At 46.0% G+C, this 24,388-nt stretch overlaps 1 protein-coding gene across 1 annotated transcript in view; it reads left to right on the plus strand.

The window, feature by feature from the left end:
- The window catches only part of LOC149431451 (WD repeat-containing protein 76-like), a 62,064-nt gene that overhangs the window by 25,094 nt on the left and 12,582 nt on the right, over positions 1 to 24,388 (plus strand). Inside the window, exons 7-11 of the mRNA XM_089665592.1 lie at positions 4,950 to 5,057; positions 5,155 to 5,201; positions 12,474 to 12,627; positions 18,021 to 18,179; positions 19,132 to 19,349. Of these exons, the coding sequence (XP_089521718.1) occupies positions 4,950 to 5,057; positions 5,155 to 5,201; positions 12,474 to 12,627; positions 18,021 to 18,179; positions 19,132 to 19,349 (686 nt within the window). The remainder of the gene's footprint in view (positions 1 to 4,949; positions 5,058 to 5,154; positions 5,202 to 12,473; positions 12,628 to 18,020; positions 18,180 to 19,131; positions 19,350 to 24,388) is intronic.

A 24,388-nucleotide genomic window follows, 5' to 3' on the forward strand; every position in this document is an offset into this window, starting at 1 on the left:
TCGCCCATGTTTCACAGTGGGGATGAGGTTTTGATGTTGGTGTGCTGTGCCTTTTTTTCTCCACACATAGTGTTGTGTGTTCTTCCTAAACAACTCAATCTTGGTTTCATCTGTCCACAGTATATTTTGCCAGTAGTGCTGTGGAACATCCAGGTGCTCTTTTGCAAACTTCAAACGTGCTGCAATATTCTTTTTGGACAGCAATGGCTTCCTCCGTGGTGTCCTCCCATGTACTCCATTCTTGTTTCATGTTTTCCTTATTGTAGATGTGTCAACAAAAATGTTAGCATGTGCCAGAGATTTCTGTAGGTCTTTAGCTGACACTCTGGGATTCTTCTTTACCTCCTGCAGCATTCTGTGCTGTGCTCCTGCAGTCATTTTTACAGGATGACCACGTCTAGGGAGAGTAGCAACAGTGCTAAACTTTCTCCATTTGTAGACAGTCTGTCTTACCGTGGACACATGAACATCAAGGCTTTTGGAGATACTTTTGTAACCCTTTCCAGCTTCATGCAAGTCAACAATTCTTGATCGTAGGTCTTCTGAGAGCTCTTTTCTGCGAGGCATGGTTCACATCAGACAGTGCTTCTTGAAACCAGTAAACCCAAAACAGGTGTGTGTTTTTTAAGATCAGGACAGCTGTCAGCAACACATCCAATATCATCACACTGATTGGAGTCAAGGTTGGCTCACTCCTGGCTCCAATTAGCTCTGGGAGAAGTCATTAAGCTAGGGCCTCATATGCTTTTTCCTCCCTGCACTGTGAATGTTTACATGTTATGTGCAATTAAACCATGGCAACATCTAATGTTTGTGTAGTATTATGTTCAGCAGACTGTGTTCTTCTATTGTTGTGACTTAGATGACGTTCAGAGCACATTTTATGCCCAATTCATGCAAAACTCCACGGAATCCCAAGGGGTTCACATACATTTTCTTACAACTGTACATTTATGCCGAAATTTTTTACTGGACATGTTTAACCACTTGCCTACCGGGCAGTTATACCCCCTTCCTGCCCAGGCCAATTTTCAGCTTTCAGCGCTGTCGCACTTTGAATGACAATTGCACTGTCATGCAACATTGTACCCATATGAAATTTTTTTCACACAAATAGAGCTTTCTTTTGGTGGTATTTACTCATCGCTGGGTGTTTTTTATTTTTTGCGCTATAAACAAAAAAAGAGCAAACAATTTGAAGAAAAAAAAAGTTTTTCTTTGTTTCTATTATAAAATTTTGCAAACAGATAATTTTTCTCCACTGATGTGCGTTGATGAAGCTGCACTGATGGTGCTGCACTGATGGGCGGACACTGCTGGGCAGCACTTCTAGGCAGCACTGCTGGGCACAGGTGGGTGGCACTGATCATCAGTGCTGATCCCTTCGCTGACAATTGCCGGTTCTCGGCTGTACTTTCCTCATGCTGTGACAGCGTGAGGAAAGTGCAGCCGAGAACCGGCAACTGTATTTACCTGGTGATCTGCTGTGTCATTGGTGATCACGTGGTAAAAGGCCACCGTGATTGGCCGTTTACCGTATCACTTGATCAGCTGTGTCCATAGGACACAGCGATCATCGGCGGTGCCGGATGCGTGCTGCTGGGGGCACGCAGGGGGGCATGTTCTGAAATGACGTAGTCCCAGGATTACACAACCGCGCTGTAGCCGTCCTTCGGCTATAGCGCGGTTGAGAACTGGTTAATAGCAAAAAGTCAAAAATATTGTGTGTTTTTTCTCAAAATCGTTTGGTCTTTTTTTTTTTTTCTTTTTTTTAATAGCACAAAAATAAAAAACGCACAGGTGATCAAATACCACCAAACAAAAGCTCAATTCGTGGAAATAAAAGTACGTAAATTTAATTTTGGTGCAGCGTTGCATGACCGCGCAATTGTCCGTTAAAGAAACGCAAAAAAATGGCCTGGTCAGGAAGGGCGGTAAATTTTCTGGAGGGCAAGGGGTGGCCATTAGACCCCTGTATCTTTGTGTACCTGTTTGCACCCCCTGTTTTAAATGAGGGTGGATATCTATTTGCTCTGTGTGATTTAACTGCCATTTTTATCCTCAGATGAGGCATTCTGTGTCCAACAAGACCTTGTTCACATGGATGTACCACAGCATACGCCTGTGCAAGGGCCGTATTTTCGGAACCACAAAAAAAGCGGCGCTCTTCAAAATAATATATCTCTAGATAATATTTCTCGATGAACGAACACAATTAGTAATGTAATGTGAAAAAATTCATATAACAAATAAATATGACAAATAAGTCCATATAGATCAGTGAAAAAATCTATGAACCAATGTCCAACAAAAAATGATTAATAATATAAATAAAATGTGTACTAAACAAATTATATAAAAAAGTGTCAAAAAATTAATCAATTTGTGAACCAATAAATCTTTAACTTCTCATATAATGTGAAAAAATTTTTGAAAAATCCACCACCAAATGAATTCACTCACCAGATCTCCGTGCTGGTAAGATATCAACCAGCTATACTCGCCCTGGGAGCAATGATCTGCAGCAACACACACCAGTTGATGGAAAATCCTTGAAATAGTTATTGGCTCCTCATATAATCAGAAACTCCTTCAAATAGAATTTGCTCCTCATATAATCAGAATGGAACAACGGCAGCTCACCCCTACGTGGTGACGTCACCTCCGGGGCCCCGGAGGTGACGTCACCACGTAGGGGAGAGCTGCTGTTGTCTGCTTAGACCGGAGCAATACCTGTAATAGTGATTGTATATGTCTGTGATGCTAGTGTCTTCCTACTATATCTGTTTGATACATGCGCATTTATTTTTATGTGATATCGGTTCCATAGGCGCTTTCCCCAATTGTTATTCATAAGGGCCGTATTGCCTGCACCCGGGTATGGACAGGTGTTCTGTGCATCCCCATGCAGGCAGTTCTATCCACGTAAATTGAGAAACAATGGCTGCAGCTGCACAGACACAGCTGCTGCTCCCAGTTTGCCCCAAATGCACACTGTCCTGCGTTTAAGGCCATGCAACCACAGGGATGTCAGATCGGGAGCAGCAGCTGTGTCCATGCAGCAGCTGCATCCCAGTTGTCCTATTTAGGACTGTACAGAACACCTGTGCATCCCCATGTGGGTGAACGTGGTCCCACGCACGGGTGTACACTATAGTATTCCCCTGTACACAGCCTAAGATTCCAATGTGTAGGAATGATGTACAGTTGTGTTCAAAATAATCGCAGTGTGTTGAAAAAAGTGAATAAAGCTGAAAATCCTTCTAATAGCTTTTATTTCCATCCACACAAATGCATTGGGAACACGACACATTCTATTCCCAATCACAACATGAAGAAAAATACATCAAATTTGTGTTGTTCCTCTAAAAAAAATGGAATAAAAGTGAATATTAGACAGTTAAAAAAAATGGCAGTGTTTGTATTCTTCTTTACAAACTCCAACATTCACTATATAAACTGAGAAATGTTTGAAGATTTTGCTTTCCTTTGAATGACTTCATGAATATTTGGTTGTAGTCGCACTGTTTCTGAGAACTGCTGTACATCTGTGTTGCATGGAGTCCCCCAACTTCTGGCCCCTGTGATCAGGTATTCCAGCCCAGGATGATTGGACCACATTCCACAGTTCTTCTCTATTTCATGGTTTGGCCCCAGAAATGGCATTTTTGATGTCACCCCACAAGTTTTCTATTGGATGAAGATCCGGGGATTGGGCTGGCCACTCCATAACGTCCATCTTGTTGGTCTGGAACCAAGATGTTGCACGTTTACTGGTGTGTTTGGGGTCGTTGTCTTGTTGGAACCCCCATTTCAAGGGCATTTCCTCTTCAGCATAAGGCAGCATGACCTCTTCAAGTATTCTGATGGATTCAAACTGATCCATGATCCCTGGTATGTGATAAATAGGCCCAACACCGTAGTATGAGATACACCCCCATATCATGATGCTTGCACCACCATGCTTCACGGTCTTCACAGTGTACTGTGGCTTGAATTCAGTGTTTGGGGGTCATCTGACAAACTGTCTCCGCCCACTAGACCCAAAAAGAACAATCTTACTTCCATCAGGCCACAAAATGTTGCGCCATTTCTCTTTAGGTCGGTCAATGTGCTCTTTGGCAGATTGTAACCTCTTCAGCACACGTCTTTTTCCCAACAGTGGGACTTTGCGGGGACTTCTTGCAGATAGCTTGGCTTCACATCGGCGTCTTCTAATTGTAACAGTCCTCACAGGGAACGTCACACCTTCTTTCATCTTCCTGGAGCTGATTGTTGGCTGAGTCCTCACAGGGAACGTCACACCTTCTTTCATCTTCCTGGAGCTGATTGTTGGCTGAGTCCGCCCCATTTTGGCTATTCTTCTATCCATTCCAATGGTAGTTTTTCGCTTTCTTCCGCGTCTTTCAGGTTTTGGTCGCCATTTTAAAGCATTTGCCATCATTTTAGCTGAGCAGCCGATCATTTTCTGCACTTCTTTATATGTTTTCCCCTCTCCAATCAACTTTTTAATCAAGGTACGCTGTTCTTCTGAACAATGTCTGGAACGACCCATTTTCCTCAGAATTTTAGAGAGAAATGCACTGTAACCAGCATGTCCAACATTTGCTGCCTTCCTTCCTTAAATAAGGGCAATCATTGCCACCTGTTTATCAAAGAATGAATGACCTCACTAATAGAACTCCACACGGCTATTATATTGAACACGCCCCTTTCAATGAGTGATTCAATGACACAGAATCAGCAGCATGCATGTCATAACTGTTGGGTCTGTTGGATTTCTATGACTACTACACCTGCTAGGAAATTACAGTGATTGTGATTACAAAAACAGTGATTGATCCGGTTAGTGATGTCTGACTGCTATTATTTTGAACACAACTGTATATCTCTGGCAATCTGTTCTTTCATTTTGTATGTTTTAAAGTTCCCATGTTTTGTTCTATAAGGTGCAGCTTATGAAACCTCCGGGGCCCATTGAGATGGTTCCAATGAACCAACAGGATGATGATAAGGCGGTGGACCAATTCCTGAGAATGTGGACTTCCATCAGCCAGGTCTGGTATTGTTAGGAGGTTTTGTCTTTTTTTTCTTTCCTCATCTTTCAAATAAACGTTGAATGGTTTAAGTAACTTCTCTCTTTTCTTGATACAGGAGACTGTTAAAACTCCAGCAAATGTGGCTGTGAAAAACCTAAAGGGGTAAGCACGAAGGGTTAAACATTTCCGCCTGGTCCTTGTCTGAACAGTCACCTGCAAATGTATAGATACCATTGCAGCAATGTTTGTTTTTTTTCTTTCTTAAATGTACCAAAAAAAGCGTTTTTATCTATTTAGATGTGCTAAAAAAAAGTATCTGTTCATGCAGCCAGAAATCTGGTGAGTTTACAACCTGCTGTACTCTCTGTCCTAGGGTGACAGTGCTTCGCAGCAAGGTTGTCATCCAAGGAAAGGAAGTGATGGCAGAATAACCAGGTTAACCGCTTTCCCACCGTCCTATAGCAGATATACTGCTACAGGGCAGCAGGGGTGAGCAAAATCACATGTGTATATATACGTGATTTTTGCATTACTGGGTAGGGGGCACGCACGAGCCCTACCCGCGTCGCTATTCGCGGCCTCAGCTGTCAATCACGGGGTTCCGGTCAGTAATTACTCAGTGATCACTGTGCATTACCGACAGAGGATGTAAACAATACAATTGTCTCCCCTGTCAGCTCCAGCACACTGCTTTGTATGGCTCTGCACAGCGGAGCCATACAAAGCACTGTGGTTACAGTTGCAAGCACACACAGCTTACAGTAAAACAGCACACAGTTAACCCTTTGATCGCCCCATGTTAAGCCCTTCCTGCCCAGTGCCATTAGTACAGTGTCAGTGCTTTTTATTCGCACTGGTCACTGTATTAGTGTCACTGGGGGTAGGGGGCACACACGAGCCCTACCCGCGTCGCTATTCGCGGCCTCGGCTGTCAATCACGGGGTTCCGGTCAGTAATTACTCAGTGATCACCGTGCATTACCGACAGAGGATGTAAACAATACAATTGTCTCCCCTGTCAGCTCCAGCACACTGCTTTGTATGGCTCTGCATAGCGGAGCCATACAAAGCACTGTGGTTACGGTTGCAAGCACACACAGCTTACAGTAAAACAGCACACAGTTAACCCTTTGATTGCCCCATGTTAAGCCCTTCCTGCCCAGTGCCATTAGTACAGTGTCAGTGCTTTTTATTTGCACTGATCACTGTATTAGTGTCACTGGGGATGACCGTGACACAAAGTCAGTCCCCCCCCCAGTGCCAGAATGTCCACCGCAGTCCCGCTATAAGTCACTGATTGCTGCCATTACTAGTAAAAATAAACCCCACCATTACTTGTATATATACCCCCATTTGTAAACACTTTAACTTTCATGTAATCTAATTAATTTACACGTATTGGGATTTTTTTTTTAGCAAAGACACAGAGCAGAATACATTTTGGCCTAAATTTATGACAAAATTTGATTTTAAAATTTTTTTTACTGGATTTCTTTAACCAATTCAATACCGGGCAATTTTCCCCCTTCCTGCCCAGGCCATTTTTCAGGTTTCAGCACTCACACTTTGAATGACAATTGCGCGGTCATGCAACATTGTACCCAAACTTAAATTTTATCATTTTCTTCACACAACTAGAGCTTTCTTTTGGTGGTATTTAATCACCACTGGGGTTTTTATTTTTTGCTAAATTAACAAAAAAAAATGAAAATTTTGAAAAAAAAAACACGTTTTTCTTTGTTGCTGTTATAAAAGTTTGCAAATAAATAATTGTTCTTCATAAATTTAGGCCAAGATGTATTCTGCTACATGTCTTTGGTGAAAATAACCCAAATTAGGATGTATTATTTAGTTTGTTTAGTTATAGAGTTCACAAACTATGGGATAGATCTGATTATTGATCAATCCTGAAGTACTGACGGCCAATCTAATTTCTTGAGGTCCAAGAATGTCAGAATAGTACAGATATCCCCCAAATGTCAGGACGGTACAGATATCCCCCAAATGTCAGGACGGTACAGATATCCCCCAAATGTCAGGACGGTACAGATATCCCCCAAATGTCAGGACGGTACAGATATCCCCCCAAATGTCAGGACGGTACAGATATCCCCCCAAATGTCAGAACGGTACAGATATCCCCCAAATGTCAGGACGGTACAGATATCCCCCAAATGTCAGGACGGTGCAGATATCCCCCCAAATGTCAGGACAGTGCAGATATCCCCCAAATGTCAGAACGGTACAGATATCCCCCAAATGTCAGGACGGTACAGATATCCCCCAAATGTCAGAACGGTAGAGATATCCCCCAAATGTCAGGACGGTACAGATATCCCCCAAATGTCAGGACGGTACAGATATCCCCCCAAATGTCAGGACAGTGCAGATATCCCCCAAATGTCAGAACGGTACAGATATCCCCCAAATGTCAGGACAGTGCAGATATCCCCCAAATGTCAGGACAGTACAGATATCCCCCAAATGACCCCTTTTTGCAGAGCAGACAGTCTGACGTACTTCATAAGAGGCATGGTTTTTTTAAGTTGTATTTTTTTTGTCATAATTTTTTGGAAAATGAAAAAATAAAAAAAAATTATTTTCACTATTTTTTGTTTTTACATACTGTCACCAGTGCAGTACAGCGTCATCATATAACTGGCATGGCGGTGATCAGGGACACTGACTGGTGACAGTGTGAAAAAAAAAAAATTTAATTTTTTTTATTATTTAAAATTTCTTAATACATTTTTTTTCTTTTTTTTTAAGATTTTCTTTTCATATTTCACTATGTCCAAAGTAGTACAATGTTACCATAGTAACATTGTACTACTTTGGGGAAGTGATCAGTATTTTTTTTTTTTTTGCTTATAGCAAAGAATTACTTCGCTATAAGCAAGCATTTACCTGAATGACATCGATTCATTCAGGGTTTTTTTTTTTTTTTTGTGCTTAGCTGTGATTTGGCCACAGCTAATCACATGACATGTGCATGTGATTAGCTGTCACCATTCACAGCTAGACACTAGTATACAATGGATGGCATGAATGAAGGCAACGGGGCCGATACTCAGATCTGTCATTGGCCGTGTCCGAGGTACACGGCCGGTGACAGATCGCGCCGCTGTGCAGCTCTGCAAGCGCGCGAACTGCGCATGTGCGGGAGTACGCCAAATGGCGGCCTCCCGGAAAGCTAGTATATTTTTCCGGACACCATATGGCTATTGGCCGGGCGTCAAATGGTTCATAACAAAAAGTTAAATATTGTTTTTGTTTTTTTTTCCTCAAAATTGTCGGTCTTCTTCCTTTTTTTTTTTTTTTTTTCTTTTTTAGCACAAAAAATAAAAAACACAGAGACGATCAAATACCACCAAAAGAAAGCTCTATTTGTGGGTGCGCGCTGCTGGGGGCACACGGGTGTGTTCTGGAATGACGTCCATGGACAACGTTCCAGGACTACACAACCGCGCTGTAGCTGTCCTTCAGCTATAAGGCGGTTGGGAACCGGTTAATAGCAAAAAGTCAAAAATAGTGTTTGTTTTTTTTTTTGTTTTTTGTTTTTTTTTCTCAAAATTGTTGGTCTTTTTTTTTAATATCACAAAAATAAAAACCGCACAGGTGATCAAATACCACCAAAAAAAAGCTCAATTCGTGGGACGTAAAAAAAGGACATTAATTTCATTTGAGTGCAGCGTTGCATGACCGTGCAAATGTCTGTCAGTTAAAGTAACGCAGCTCCGTATCGTAAAAAATGGCCTGGTCAGGAAGGGGGGTAAATCCTCTGGAAGTGGTTAAAATAAAGGGCAAAAAATGGTGGTGTAAAGATAAACAAATGCAGTCACCACATCCAAGGACAACTAAGCTGCAGTACTACTAATGTACTTAACAGGAGATTAAATGGGGCAAGCAGCACAAGTCCATAGAAGTCCAGCATGAGAAAGTAGTCCTGTAATGCTGTCCTCAGGCTCACTTATGGCGGTCACCCCAGAGTAGGAAGCAGCCCCTGTAAGAGCTGATTCACACATGTGCGGTGCGGAGTGAAGCTCAGGTTGATCCAGTAGTTGTTCACAGGTTCATGTCAGCTTTACATCGGGTTCAGGACAGGATTAGGTCAGGATCTTATCTTGTTCACACATATGCGGTTTAGAAACGGTTCCCATAGAAGTCAATAGCCTGTAATCCGCACCTGAACCGGACCGCACTGCCCAGAAATCGTACATGGAATCGGCACGGCCAGTCCGTCGAATATATGTGAACAGGCACCATCGGAAGAAATGTTTTTTCACGTCATGCGGATTGGATGCAGTTCAAACCGCAGCCAATCCGCATATATGTGAACGGGCAATAATGAAACAAAAAGAGAGAAAGGGGGGCGCCCACTAAGTGTAGCATTAAAATCACCCACTTTATTAACCCCCCTGGCGGTATTCCCGAGTGTAGCTCGGGGTAAAGTATCAGCACCACAAGCGGTAACCTCCCCCAAGCTACACTCGGGCTTACCATGTGGAGCTGCTCCAGGATCCCTCGATCACTTACCTTGTCCTGCGCTCCCGCGATGTCCCCCCTGCAGTGTCCCCGGCAATGTCCTCCGGGCGATGCCAGCATCTGTCTTCCGGGTTCCGTCCCCTGCGAGCGCCGGGACGTACAGGAGTGGAACGGCAGGAAATTTGAAAATGACAAAAAGTGACATTCAGTAAAATCACATAGTATAACATTCCTGTATCAAACCATTTCACATACATTTTGTCCCGAGTGCTTTGTCCGGCGCCCTGCCTGCATTTTTACTGTTCTTTCTGCCTGGAAACTGAGAAACGTCCATGGCGTCCAAAAAGCGTCCCTTTAGGTCAGACGCGGTTTTAGACCGGCTAGAGAACAGCGATAGTAAATCAGAACCACTTGCAGAATTGAGTGATAATGATTGGTGGGGGAAATTCCTCATCAGACACTGAAAACGATTCTGCAACTGAGCTCAGCGATGGGCCAACTTGGCGCTCTATTTCACATTTCAGTGTTTTTGGTTTGATTATATTATTGAATTACATTTATTATTATATTATTATTTTTTATGAATTTTTATTATATTATAATTTATGATTTCGTGTTTCAAATTTTATCCTCCCCGGGATGTGTACTAGACTCTTGTCCGGACAGATTTCAGTGAATTATTCCTAAAAATTACAGCCTACAATATAAAACGCCAAATTTCCATGCAAAATAATGGTACCGCTTTCAGCACCAAAAATCTGAAATAATCATACTGTCAGGGAGGTTAACCTCTTCAAGTCTGGACACTCCCCCCCCCCCCCCCTGTCTTGTGATCAGCTGTGTCCAATCACAGCGGATCACATGTAAATAAGTAAATGCCGGTTCTCAGCATTTCTGTCCTCATGAGCTGTCGCGCTGACAGAGGAGAGGAGAGCCAGTAAACGGCATTCCTCATAGGGGATATGTACACTGATCATCAGGGCACTGATGATCAGCATGCCCTGATGATCAGTGTAGCCCCAGCAGTGCCACTTGCCAGTGCCCTTCAATTCCACATATCAGTGCCCATCTGAGCTACCTATCAGTGCCACATGAGTGCTGCCTTTCAGTGCCCTTCAGTGATGCTTGTCAATGCCCATCAGTGCCAAATACCAGTGCCTCTTCATCAGTGCCCATCACTGCAGCCTCATTAGCGCACATCAGTGAAGGAGAAAAAATCACTTATTTAAAAAATTGTATAAAACTAAGAAAAAAATTTATTTTTATAAAAATTTCAGTTGTTTTTGGTTTGTTTAGCAAAAAATAAAAAAACCCCGAGGTGATTAAATACCACCAAAAGAAAGCTCTATCTGTCTCAAAAAAATTAATATGGGTACAGTGTGGCATGACAGCGCAATTGTCATTCAAAGTGCGACGGCGCTGAAAGCTAAAAATTGGCCTGGGCAGGAAGGGGGTAGAAGTGCCCAGTAGGCAGGAAGGGGGTAGAAGTGCCCGGTGGGCAGGAAGGGGGTAGAAGTGCCCAGTAGGCAGGAAGGGGGTAGAAGTGCCCAGTAGGCAGGAAGGGGGTAGAAGTGTCCGGTAGTCAGGAAGGGGGTAGAAGTGCCCGGTAGGCAGGAAGGGGGTAGAAGTGCCCGGTGGGCAGGAAGGGGGTAGAAGTGCCCGGTGGGCAGGAAGGGGGTAGAAGTGCCCGGTAGGCAGGAAGGGGGTAGAAGTGCCCGGTGGGCAGGAAGGGGGTAGAAGTGCCCGGTGGGCAGGAAGGGGGTAGAAGTGCCCGGTGGGCAGGAAGGGGGTAGAAGTGCCCGGTAGGCAGGAAGGGGGTAGAAGTGTCCTGTAGGCAGGAAGGAGGTAGAAGTGCCCTGTAGGCAAGAAGGGGGTAGAAGTGCCCGATAGGCAGGAAGGGGGTAGAAGTGCCCGGTAGGCAGGAAGGGGGTAGAAGTGCTCGGTAGGCAGGAAGGGGGTAGAAGTGCCCGGTAGGCAGGAAGGGGGTAGAAGTGCCCGGTAGGCAGGAAGGGGGTAGAAGTGCCCGGTAGGCAGGAAGGGGGTAGAAGTGCCCTGTAGGCAGGAAGGGGGTAGAAGTGCCCTGTAGGCAGGAAGGGGGTAGAAGTGCCCTGTAGGCAGGAAGGGGGTAGAAGTGCCCTGTAGGCAGGAAGGGGGTAGAAGTGTCCTGTAGGCAGGAAGGGGGTAGAAGTGCCCTGTAGGCAGGAAGGGGGTAGAAGTGCACGGTAGGCAGGAAGGGGGTAGAAGTGTCCTGTAGGCAGGAAGGGGGTAGAAGTGCCCGGTGGGCAGGAAGGGGGTAGAAGTGCTCTGTAGGCAGGAAGGGGGTAGAAGTGCCCGGTAGGCAGGAAGGGGGTAGAAGTGCTCTGTAGGCAGGAAGGGGGTAGAAGTGCCCGGTAGGCAGGAAGGGGGTAGAAGTGTCCTGTAGGCAAGGGGTTAATAAAGTGGATGATTTTCATGCCTCACTTAGTGGGCGCCCTCTTTTTCCCTTTTTTTTCCCCTACCAATGTATTTAACAATTCTTGTATAACATATGTGATCCCGGTCAATAAGATTTCCTATAATCCTTTTACATGTTTATATAATTTCAAATGTATTTTTTAAATCTTCCCAACTACCATGTGATTTTTGCCATGGAGGTACTTGTCCAGGTATTTTCTGTGCAGTAGTTCTACTGTTATCACAACTCTTTCCTGAGAAATGCTGAACAGCCATCCATGAATGTTTACATGTAGACAGGAAGTGCCTGTAAAGTGGCAGCAGGAGATCATAAGCGCTGAAATGTGACAAAAAGATGTAAAGATAAAAACAGTTCTTTGTAATGAAAAAAAAAAAAGGTAGTTCTTTGACACACAGTGCTTGAGCAATCTAAATGTCATTCACTAAGGTTCACATCTATTCCTGAGTTCTTTTCAGACCTATGTGTGATGATTTTCTGTTCAATGTCACTTGTCAGCTATGGAAAAAGTCTGAAGAAAATGACGCTGAGAGCTGAAGACGTTGCCAAAGTTGTCCCTGGTCGAATATTATCTGTAGCCATCCATCCTTCTGAAAGCCGGACACTTGTGGCATCCGGAGATAAGTACGGGAACGTTGGACTCTGGAATGTGGTAAGTGATGGACTCCTCTCAGATCTGTCAGGTATCTGAAGACATTTACTGATGCTTTAATGGACTCCAGGAGAATTTAAATCAGCCTCTTAACACGGAGGAACACTTTAACCATTTCCCGTCTGGCCCATGTACATAAATGGCCGGATGGGAGCAGGTTGCCGTTTGTAAACAGCGCCCACATTTACAGCCTGTGCATGCTCCCTGGGAGCGCGTGGCAACACGATCCGGTGCCCGCTGTGTCTGGAGGACACAGAGGAACACCGATCGCTGTATGGGACTTTTGTGTTTTGTCCCAATCATGTGATCACTGATTGGCCAATGATACCATGAAGAGTAGTAAGCAAGATGTCACTTCTGACATCATTGCTTACTACTAGTGAAATCTGTGAATGATCACAGCGATCACATGGTACAGGGCCATTCACAAAAGCTTTGTACCATGTGACAAGCTGTGACCAATCACAGCTCGCACAGTATTTCTCAATGGCTGCAAGAATGCAGCCAGAGAGAAGAAATGATTGCTTTTACAGCCTTTATGGGTGTAAAAACAATCAGTGTAAAAAAAAAAAAAAATCTTCATCACCCCCAACAAGTATTACAGTGTATCCATGGTGACCCTACTGCTAGGGTGACAGTATGTTAAAAAAAAAAAAAAAAAAAAAAACATAAATAATATAAAATAAGAATTAAAAGTTTTTTAAATATTATAATTTTTGGTTATAAACTAATTCGGGTTATTATTTATTTATTTTTTTACTAAAAAGATAACTGACCAGATTTTGGCCAAGATTTATGAAGAAAGATTATTTATTTGCAAAATGTTGAAAAACATTTTTTCAAAATTGTTGGACTTTTTCATTTATATAGCAAAAAATATAAAAATCCCAGCGGTGAATAAATATCACCAAAATAAAGTTTTATCTGTCTCAAAAAAAAATGCTAAAAATTCATATGGGTACAGTGTTGCATGACCGCGCAATTGTCATTCAAAGTGTGACAGCGCTGAAAATTGGCCTGGACTTGGAAGGGGGTGAAAGTGTCCGGACTGGAAGGGGGGTGAAAGTGTCCGGACTGGAAGGGGGGTGAAAGTGTCCGGACTGGAAGGGGGGAAAGTGTCCGGACTGGAAGGGGGGAAAGTGTCCGGACTGGAAGGGGGGTGAAAGCGTCCGGACTGGAAGGGGGGTGAAAGCGTCCGGACTGGAAGGGGGGTGAAAGCGTCCGGACTGGAAGGGGGGTGAAAGCGTCCGGACTGGAAGGGGGGTGAAAGCGTCCGGACTGGAAGGGGGGTGAAAGCGTCCGGACTGGAAGGGGGGTGAAAGCGTCCGGACTGGAAGGGGGGTGAAAGCGTCCGGACTGGAAGGGGGGGAAAGCGTCCGGACTGGAAGGGGGTGAAAGCGTCCGGACTGGAAGGGGGGGAAAGCGTCCGGACTGGAAGGGGGTGAAAGCGTCCGGACTGGAAGGGGGGGAAAGCGTCCGGACTGGAAGGGGGGGAAAGCGTCCGGACTGGAAGGGGGTGAAAGTGTCCGGACTGGAAGGGGGGGAAGCGTCCGGACTGGAAGGGGGGGAAAGCGTCCGGACTGGAAGGGGGGGAAAGCGTCCGGACTGGAAGGGGGGAAAAGCGTCCGGACTGGAAGGGGGTGAAAGCGTCCGGACTGGAAGGGGGGGAAAGCGTCCGGACTGGAAGGGGGTGAAAGCGTCCGGACTGGAAGGGGGGGAAAGCGTCCGGACTGGAAGGGGGGGAAAGCGTCCGGACTGGAAGGGGGGGAAAGTGTCCGGACTTGGAGTGGTTAAATAACCCCAGCTAAAAATTCCTGTATCTGCAACTTACAGTACACTGTGTCAGGGCTTTGAATCTAGGAGCCAGTTAAAAAAAAAAAAAAAAAAAAAAGTTAGGACCCAGTTTTTAAATCTGGCGCCCGGAACTGAAAGGAAAGAAATGTGGGCGGGCTGGGATGACACATTAAAAGTGTAAGTTGCCAGTCATACCGGGTGCGACTTGCAATGCCGTGCAAGTTTCTAATCGCACTCTATTGTCCGCAGTTAAAGCGAGCGTATCGGTTCGATTCTGACTTGGGCAGAGCTGCCCTGGTCTCTAAAGTACTTCAGGTGCGACTCGCATAGACATCTTTGTCTTGCAAGCCGCACCTCAAGTCGGAATGACATCCCAGCAGGCAATCTCCCTCACTGTGTCTTTGTATTCAGACATGGGTACTATTCCTCCCCCCACCCCCAGGATACACTGATCAGCGTTTGCAGCCATTGGCTGCAAGCACTGGTCGGATGCTGGTTTATCAGCATGCCTGTTCGGCATGACCAGCTTCTGTAGAACACACAGCTGTACACTAGGGCCATAACTTGGCTGGTTCCTGCTGAACTGTCTGATTTTTATTTTTTGGCCCCCGTGTACCGGGCTCGAGTTGTGTAATGATTTTTATTTTTCCAGCACATCCCACATATTCTCTGGATTGTAATATTAATTCATATTTAGGAATTCTGTCCGCCCATCACCTTCCTGAGGTTCTCTCACTGACATGGCCGAAAGAACAATATTGTGCACACTGCCAAAAAAAAAAAATTATTTTCCTATTCTCAGAGAGAAGGGGTGCGATTCATGCTTGTCCTAGAAGTTTGACAAACTCTGCATGGCCAAATCTACAGACACGGCCCTCACAAACTCCAGGGGGCTGTGTGAGGGTAGATACAGGAGTGTGGACATTTTTGAAAAAACTACTTGTCCAGGGACTAAAGCGATGTCCCAGTCTACTTGTCCCTCATGACCATCTACTTGTCCCTTATGGTCATCTACTTGTCCCTCATGGTCATCTACTTGTCCCTCATGGTCATCTACTTGTCCCTCATGGTCATCTACTTGTCCCTCATGGTCATCTACTTGTCCCTCATGGTCATCTACTTGTCCCTCATGACACTTGTCCCTCATGACCGTCTACTTGTCCCTCACGACCGTCTACTTGTCCCTCACGACAGTCTACTTGTCCCTCATGACCATCTACTTGTCCCTCATGACCATCTACTTGTCCCTCATGGTCATCTACTTGTCCCTCATGGTCATCTACTTGTCCCTCATGACACTTGTCCCTCATGACCGTCTACTTGTCCCTCATGACCGTCTACTTGTCCCTCATGACCATCTACTTGTCCCTCATGACACTTGTCCCTCATGACCATCTACTTGTCCCTCATGACCATCTACTTGTCCCTCATGACACTTGTCCCTCATGACCATCTACTTGTCCCTCATGACCATCTACTTGTCCCTCATGACCATCTACTTGTCCCTCACGACGGTCTACTTGTCCCTCACGACGGTCTACTTGTCCCTCACGACGGTCTACTTGTCCCTCACGACGGTCTACTTGTCCCGCACGACCGTCTACTTGTCCCGCACGACCGTCTACTTGTCCCGCACGACCGTCTACTTGTCCCGATATAAAAATAAAAATCAATTTTAACCAAAACCATATTTAAATCTGAGGCTCTGTTAGGAATGTCGGGACTTTTTAAATCAAAAGAGGCTTTATGGCAACGTAAACGTTTACTTTTTTTAACATTGCGCTGTCAGTCTCCTCCTCCCCTCCCTGCCTGTCTCCTCCTCCCCTCCCTGCCTGTCTCCTCCTCCCCTCCCTGCCTGTCTCCTCCTCCCCTCCCTGCCTGTCTCCAGCACTGCACCCAGGAACCAGCAGGGAGGGGAGAGACCGTGCAGTGTAATGAGCACCGATTGGGTGCTTGTCAGGGAAGGGGAGTGCCCGGCTTATCCTTCTTGATACCAGAACCGTTTTTGCACACGTTTAAAAAATCATTTTACACTTGAAGATTACACGAAACCCCCAAACACGAGATATTTTCTGAAGGCGAAGATCCTAGAGAATAAAATAGTGATAGTTCCAATTTTTGATGTCGCATGATATTATTGTAAAGGTCTAGGAAACGCAAAATTTCACTAAATAATACACCTAAATTAATTTTAGGGCAGAAAACAGCAATAAATGACCCTATTTTTTTGTAAAGTATAAAAGATGAGGTTCCACCAAGTAAATAGATATCCAACATGTCAAACCTTAAATTTGCGTGTGCTCGTGAAATGGTGTAAAATTTCAGTACCCTATATTTTTTATAGGGGACCCTTATTATGCCCCTTATAGGTCATCGGTTTAGTGTTTCGGAGGAGGTCTCCTGCAAGAATTATTGCTCTCATTCTGGCGTGCGCGGCGATATGTGACATATGTTTCGCAATGAACATTTTCATGAGCATTTACTTTTGTATGTGTGGGGGTGGGGCTCCCTTTTTTTCTTTTTCTTTTTTCTTTTGAGGGGATGTTACGTGCTTGGGTGCAACTTTTGACTTTTTTATTATTTAAATTTTTTTTTTTTAATTTAACTTTTTATCTTCATCACATAGGGGACAAAAAGTCTCCTATGTGATTTTTTTTGGTGAAAGGTTCTCTTTAATGAGACATCCAGGGTCTGTAAGACCCTCAATGTCTCCCCTGTGCTCCCCTGCATGTAATGCAGTGTACATCGCACTGCATTATATCCTTTCCCTCAATGGCCGGGAATCTGTGAATGGGGACCTGGAAGTGACTTTTGGGTCAGGACAAGAAAGGAAGGGGAGCGGACGTGTTCGCTCTCCTCCCTCCCCTCTAGTCGCCAGCGCACACAGAGCCAGTCCCGGGCCCGCAGATGGGCAAGCGGAGCCTGTGAGACTTTGTGAGTGGGAGGTTCACACACGGGGGGAGGAGGCTGGCACTGTGTGAAAGCAATCGGGCGGCAGCGCTGCCGTCCGAAAGCTTTCACCTGACAGGTGAGCCCGCTGCTTGCCCACAGCGGAGCTAAAAAAAAGCTTCCTGCCCGATGCCCGGAACTACATATCCCAGGCGTTGGACGATAGAAATTCAACATCCCTGGAATACGTTTTACATCGGGCTGGTTGGCCTGATTTTATGGGGGTGGTAGCCATGACTTTGCAGTGGTGTAGTGGGAAATTACAGATCCACTGATCAGCAAGGGCTAAGTGGTTAGCACTTCTGCCTAGCAGCACTGGGGTCGTCAGTTCAAATCCCAACCACCTGTCTGGAGTTTGCATGTTCTCCCTCTTCCTGCGTGGGTTTCCTCCGGTTACTCCGGTTTCCTCCCACACTCCAAAGACATGCTGGGAGGTGAATTGGATCCTGTCTAAATTGTCCCTAGTATGTGTATGTATGAATGTGAGTTAGGGACCTTAGATTGTACGCTCTTCGGGGGCGGGGACTGATGTGAATGTACAATATATATGTAAAGCGCTGCGGAAATTGACAGCGCTATATAAGTACCTGTAGTAGTAATAGTGGTAGTAATAATCCGCACTCATATTCAACTTATTCTTTGTTTTGTAGGATAACAAGTCTGATGATGGTGGAATTTATATGTTTGAACTCCATTCACGTAGTGTCGGCTGCCTGGCGTTCTGTCCAAGGAATCCGGCTCATTTGCTGTCACTCAGCTATGATGGCTCGGTGCGCTGCGGTCATGTCACTCGTTCTGTCTTCGATGAGGTCAGTGTTTGTTAGGTGTTTGTCAGTGGAGGGATTGGCAGAGAGGGGTGGAGGACACTGAATGGAGGCCAGTGGAGGGATTGGCAGAGAGGGGTGGAGGACACTGAATGGAGGCCAGTGGAGGGATTGGCAGAGAGGGGTGGAGGACACTGAATGGAGGCCAGTGGAGGGATTGGCAGAGAGGGGTGGAGGACACTGAATGGAGGCCAGTGGAGGGATTGGCAGAGAGGGGTGGAGGACACTGAATGGAGGCCAGTGGAGGGATTGGCAGAGAGGGGTGGAGGACACTGAATGGAGGCCAGTGGAGGGATTGGCAGAGATGGGTGGAGGTCAGTGGAGGGATTGGCAGAGAGGGGTGGAGGACACTGAATGGAGGCCAGTGGAGGGATTGGCAGAGAGGGGTGGAGGACACTGAATGGAGGCCAGTGGAGGGATTGGCAGAGAGGGGTGGAGGACACTGAATGGAGGCCAGTGGAGGGATTGGCAGAGAGGGGTGGAGGACACTTAGTGGAGGCCAGTGGAGGGATTGGCAGAGAGGGGTGGCAGATACAGAACGGTTAGTAAGGTGGATGAGTCTGGCAGCAGCATTCATGATAGACTGAAGAGGGGATAGCCTGCGATGAGGTCGGCCAATGAGTAGGGAGTTACATTAGTCAAGGTGAGAGATAACCAGGGAGGGAATAGGTTGCTTAGTGGTTTCAATGGTTATAAAGAGGCGTATTATGGAGATGTTTCGGAGGCGGAGTCTACAAGATTTGGGGTTGAAAGTCCATAAAGGACAGACGGGAGTCCAGGATTACACCTCGTACATTTTACACACGTTATCCAAGGTAAATGCTGGAATTCGGGTTTATTCTAGAGATTTTGAATAATAATCTATACGTTCCTTGACTCCGGACTTGGCGGTTTCCTGACACAGGAGTGACGTAAGGCTTGTCCTATTTCTCTCCAGATCTATCGTGACGAGGAGGAAAGCTTCTCTTCCTTCGGGTTCTATTCAGCTGATGGTTCTGTCCTGATAGTCAGTCACTGGGATTCGAAGGTGTCACTGATGGATCGTAGAACCCGTGGAACATCCTACGAAGTACAAGCTCCTGTAGACTTGTCGAGCCCCCGCACGGTCAGTGTGCATCCATTGCAGAGAGAGCTGTGCGTTGTAGCAGGAGCCGGGTAAGTGTGGGACCGCACACACATTCCTTTCTTAGACCCCGGCTTTGTTGCTGGCTGCAATTTCCTATTACATTTAAAACCTCAGTTAGTTCACAGCGCTGAAGTAATGGAAAAACTTTATTAGTCTTCGTGCACACAGGCGTTTAGCCACGCCGCGAATCCCAGTGGCAACCATCTACTGATTCCTGCTGCTGGGATTCACAGCTGCATGCGGATTGCTGGAGCCCGTAGGCTGCAATGACAGGCTGTTGATGGTCGCAGCTATTTGTGGCACCAATTTCCTGGACGCACACAAAAGGGGAGAGATTTACTAAAACTGGAGCGCGCAAAATCTGGTGCAGCTCTGCAAAAAAACCAATCGCCTTCCAGGTTTTATTGTCAAAGCTTTAACCCCCCCCGGTTCACATCTGTGCGGGTAGCACCGCTGCGGATCTGCACGAAAATCCGTGCACCCGCACAGAGAATTGCAGACCTGCGGGCAGGTGCCATTAGAAGAAATTCTGAATTTATAGAAAAAAAAATTAAATATCACACTCATAAAAAGGGGCGGACTGACAACTCATGGGGCCCCCGTGCAATAGGGGATCATGGGGCCCCTGTGTGCTTTCCCAAACTCAAAACAGCCTATGAAAAAGGTACCAGGGGCATCTCATGGGGCCCCCTACTGACCCCGGGCCCTCGGGTAGTGCCCGAGTTTCCAAATGGTCAGTCCGCCCCTGGTCATAAGTATTCAGACCCTTTGCAACAATTGAAATTTAGCTCAGGTTCCTCCCATTTCTCTTGATTTTTGCCGAGATGTTTCTACGCTGTGATTGGAGCTCACCTGGGGTAAATTCAATTGATTGGACATGATTCAGAAAGGCACACACCTCTCTATAACCCTAGGTTCACATCTGTGCGGGTGGCGCCGCTGCGGATCCGCATGAAAATCCGTGCAGCCGCACCACCCGCACAGAGAAATGCGGACCCGTGCCATTACTAATAACACGCCACCCGCACTGGAAAACGCAACCGTACTGGGAACCTCGGCTGCGTTTTCCAAAGAAGTGCCGGACTTTTCCCTGCGTGTCACGGGCACGGGAGTCCATTCAAATGATTGGGCTCTCATGCCCATGCAAAACGCGGTCCCGCACGGCCACATAGATGTGAACCGGGGGTAACTGAACAAGCTGATTGGCTACCGCGCACAGCTGTTCCAGACTGCAAGTGCTCCAGTTTTTAGTACATCAACCCTCAAGAGTCAATCCCAGCCGTGGCAGTAGATGATTCTTGTTGCTGAGATTTGCAGGGGATTCCTTTCATTGAAGGACACAGCCGGATCTCTGGATCATGACCTTTGGGAATAGGATACTAGGTACAACCAAAAAAGAAATGTCATTGCTGGTGGCCAACCCCCTCCTCCCCCCCCCTTCACATCTGCAACTCACAGCTCAGACTTTTGTTCTATAATCAATCAACTATGAGTGACGAGACGGATACATAGATCCTGGTAGTCTCCCCAGTACTGTAGAGCGCACGCAGATTCTTGCTCAGGCAGGATCAACTGCGACCACTCTACTTCTATGTTAACCACTTCCTATCCGGACACTTTCACCCCCTTTCCTGTCCGGACACTTTCCCCCCCTTCCAGTCCGGACACTTTCCCCCCCTTCCAGTCCGGACACTTTCCCCCCTTCCAGTCCGGACACTTTCACCTCCTTCCTGTCCGGACACTTTCACCCCCTTCCAGTCCGGACACTTTCACCCCCTTCCAGTCCGGACACTTTCCCCCCCTTCCAGTCCGGACACTTTCCCCCCCTTCCAGTCCGGACACTTTCCCCCCCTTCCAGTCCGGACACTTTCACCCCCCCCCCCTTCCAGTCTGGACAGTTTCACCCCCTTCCAGTCCGGACACTTTCACCCCCCCCCTTCCAGTCCGGACACTTTCACCCCCTTCCTATCTGGACACTTTCCCCCCCTTCCAGTCCGGACACTTTCACCCCCTTCCAGTCCGGACACTTTCCCCCCCTTCCAGTCCGGACACTTTCACCTCCTTCCTGTCCGGACACTTTCACCCCCTTCCAGTCCGGACACTTTCACCCCCTTCCAGTCCGGACACTTTCCCCCCCTTCCAGTCCGGACACTTTCACCCCCTTCCAGTCCGGACACTTTCACCCCCCCCCCCCTTCCAGTCTGGACAGTTTCACCCCCTTCCAGTCCGGACACTTTCACCCCCCCCCCTTCCAGTCCGGACACTTTCACCCCCTTCCTATCTGGACACTTTCCCCCCCTTCCAGTCCGGACACTTTCACCCCCTTCCAGTCCGGACACTTTCACCCCCCCCCCCCCCCTTCCTGTCCGGACACTTTCACCCCCTTCCAGTCCGGACACTTTCATCCCCCCCCTTCCTGTCCAGGCCAATTTTCAGCTTTCAGCGATATCACACTTTGAATGACAATTGCGCGGTCATGCAACACTGTACCCATATGAATTTTTTAGCATTTTTTTTTAGACAGATAAAGCTTTATTTTGGTGGTATTTATTCACCGCTGGGATTTTTATTTTTTTGCTATGTAAATGAAAAAGTCCCAAAATTTTGAAAAAAAAAGTGTTTTTCTTATAAAATTTTGCAAATAAATAATATTTCATCAGAAATCTTATCCAAAATTTATTCTGTTATCTTTTTACTAAAAAAAAAAACCCAAATTAGTTTATAACCAAAAATTATTATTTTTAAACATTTTTTTTTACATTTTAATTTTTTTTTTTTTTACATACTGTCACCCTAGCAGTACAGTGTCACCATGGTGACACTGTATTACTTGTGGGGGGTGATAAAGATTTTTTTTTTTTACACTGATTGCTTTTACACCCATAAAGGCTGCAAAAGCAATAATTTCTCCTTTTCTCTGGCTGCATTCTTGCAGCCATTGAGAACTACTGTGTGAGCTGTGATTGGTCACAGCTTGTCACATGGTACAAGGCTGTTGTGAATAGCCCTGTACCATGTGATCTCTGTGATCATTCACAGATTTCACACGTAGTAAGCAATGTCAGAAGTGACATCTTGCTTACTACTCTGCATGTGATCACTGATTGGCCAATCAGTGATCACATGATCGGGACCTCGCACAGAGGTCCCGTATGACGATTGGTGTTCCACTGTGTCCGGAGAACACAGTGGGCACTGGATCGCGGGCAGGGGGCGGGGAGGCCGTTTATAAACAGCCACCCGCCCTGCACTGCCACCGTCCGGCCATTTATATACAATGGCCGGATGGGAGGTGGTTAAAGTGGCCCAGAGGGGCTTATCCCCTTGATGGACATGTTCAATGGTTCTTTTGGGTTCATACCATTGCAGTGCCACAGCCGGGCTAGAGACACCTGCGTTGTGAATCAGAGATGTTCACTCCCCCCTGGAGACACCTTGCCTTTTGTCAAGTTTACTGCTGTGGGACTACAGATCCCAGAAGCCGCTGCAGACTGTGAGTGTTCTTCCTGGGGTGGGCGCATCGGATCACTTTTGGCGGTTTTCCTTGCCCTGGGTTTGCTTTTTCTGGATTCCCCCAAAAAATATGGGTATCCTCTCTGGCATTGCTTTGGGGAGGGTCCAAAGCTCGAAGTCTAGAGACCCGGCTGTGTCCTTCAATGAACAGAAGAGAACGAGAGTTTTTGCATTCGCCGTAAAATCTTTTCCCGTGTTCGGTGTAACGGCAGGCTGGAAGTAACTAGTAACACTTGTAAACGTAAAGCGGAACTACATCTGAGCAGCACAAACAAAAAACTCTATATCATTTATTTTTAATATTCAAAGCAATCTCACCCATCCATCCATCCATGTCTCCGTGTTTATTTTGCTGAGAAAATCACCCCCCTAGAATTTCTGGCTGACCATCTTAAAGTGTTACTAAAGTGAAAAAATGTTTTAAATAAAATAACAAACATGTTATACTCACCTCATAATTTTTTTTTTTCTTTTACTAATGCTAGCAGCAAAAGGATTAACCCCCCTGGCGGTATTCCTGAGTGTAGCTCGGGGTAAAGTTTCAGCACCACAAGCGGTGACCCCCCCCCTGAGCTACACTCGGGAATACACTGCAGTGTTGCTCCGGGATCTCTTCTTCACTTAGCTTGTCCCGCGATGTCCCCCCTGCAGTGTCCCCGGCAATGTCCTCCGGCCGATGCCGGCATCCGTCTTCAGGTCCCTGCAAGCGTTGGGACATACAGGGGACGGAATTGGCGGGAAATTAAAAAATGTGAAATAGTGACATTCACTAAATCCACTAAAATCTCATAGTATAACATTCCTGTATCAAACCATTTCACATACATTGTGTCCCGAGTGCTTTGTCCGGCGCCCTGCCTGCATTTTTACTGTTCTTTCTGCCTGGAAACTGAGAAACGTCCATGGCGTCCAAAAAGCGTCCCTTTAGGTCAGACGCGGTTTTAGACCGGCTAGAGAACAGCGATAGTAAATCAGAACCACTTGCAGGATTGAGTGATAATGATTGGTGGGGGAAATTCCTCATCAGACACTGAAAACGATTCTGCGACTTTGCTCAGCGATGTGCGAACTTGGCGCTCTATTTCACATTTCAGTGTTTTTGGTTTGATTATATTATTGAATTACATTTATTATTATTATATTATTATTTTATGATTATTTATTAAATTATAATTTATGATTTCGTGTTTCAAATTTTATCCTCCCCGGGATGTTTACTAGACTCTTGTCCGGACAGATTTCAGGGAGTTATTCCTAAGAATTACAGGCCGACAATAAAAAAAAAATACAGATTACCATGCAAAAAAATATACCGCTTTGAGCACAGAAATACGGACATAATCAGACTGCTAGGGAGGTTAAAATAGTCCGTGTTACGTGAGAGAGTGAAGTTCTGATTTAGGAACTTGCACAGCGCTGCTTAGAACTGGTTGTATAAATGTGGATTTATAGAGATTCTTATACGCAATTTCTGAATTGTTTGGCAGTAACCCGAGCAGCATGCATGGTATAGGAATAGTGCCGGAGCTATCAATACCTCCTGTGTAAGAGAAGC

The sequence above is a fragment of the Staurois parvus genome, unplaced genomic scaffold, assembly GCF_062004578.1.
Source record: "Staurois parvus isolate SC_StPar_1 unplaced genomic scaffold, SC_StPar_1.0 ptg002257l, whole genome shotgun sequence".
NCBI classification, from domain to species: Eukaryota; Metazoa; Chordata; class Amphibia; order Anura; family Ranidae; genus Staurois; species Staurois parvus.